Source organism: Penaeus monodon, chromosome 21, assembly GCF_015228065.2.
Source record: "Penaeus monodon isolate SGIC_2016 chromosome 21, NSTDA_Pmon_1, whole genome shotgun sequence".
NCBI classification, from domain to species: domain Eukaryota; kingdom Metazoa; phylum Arthropoda; class Malacostraca; order Decapoda; family Penaeidae; genus Penaeus; species Penaeus monodon.
In genome coordinates, this window is record NC_051406.1 from 40,209,007 (window position 1) to 40,209,341 (window position 335).

General features: G+C 43.6%; 1 protein-coding gene across 1 annotated transcript in view; it reads right to left on the reverse strand.

Annotated features, from left to right (window-relative positions):
- The window catches only part of LOC119586745, a 4,834-nt gene that overhangs the window by 2,799 nt on the left and 1,700 nt on the right, over nt 1–335 (reverse strand). Inside the window, exon 2 of the mRNA XM_037935473.1 lies at nt 136–296. Within this exon, the coding sequence (XP_037791401.1) occupies nt 136–296 (161 nt within the window). The remainder of the gene's footprint in view (nt 1–135; nt 297–335) is intronic.

Here is a 335-nt window from a genome sequence, read left to right on the forward strand (position 1 = left end):
TACACAGGGGCTCCTCTCAGTATAGCAGATTAATCTTTTAAAGGCATATAGGTACATTATTCTATAACAAGTACGCAAGTAAGAATACCTTTTTTGCTATGAGTAAATACCACCAACAACAGACGTAACACGTACTTGGAGTCATCACAGCAGTGAGCTGGTTCTGGGATCAAGAGAGTTGATCCATTGGTGCAGGTCCCGTCTCGCTGGTCAACTTCTCTAATCTCGAAAGTGTCATCTTCAACAGCCTTCTTGTAGGAGTATTCGCATCTGTCGCATTGGTCCGTCGATTGAGCCTTAATAGGGGGAAATACGTGAGCCTTAATAGGGGGAAA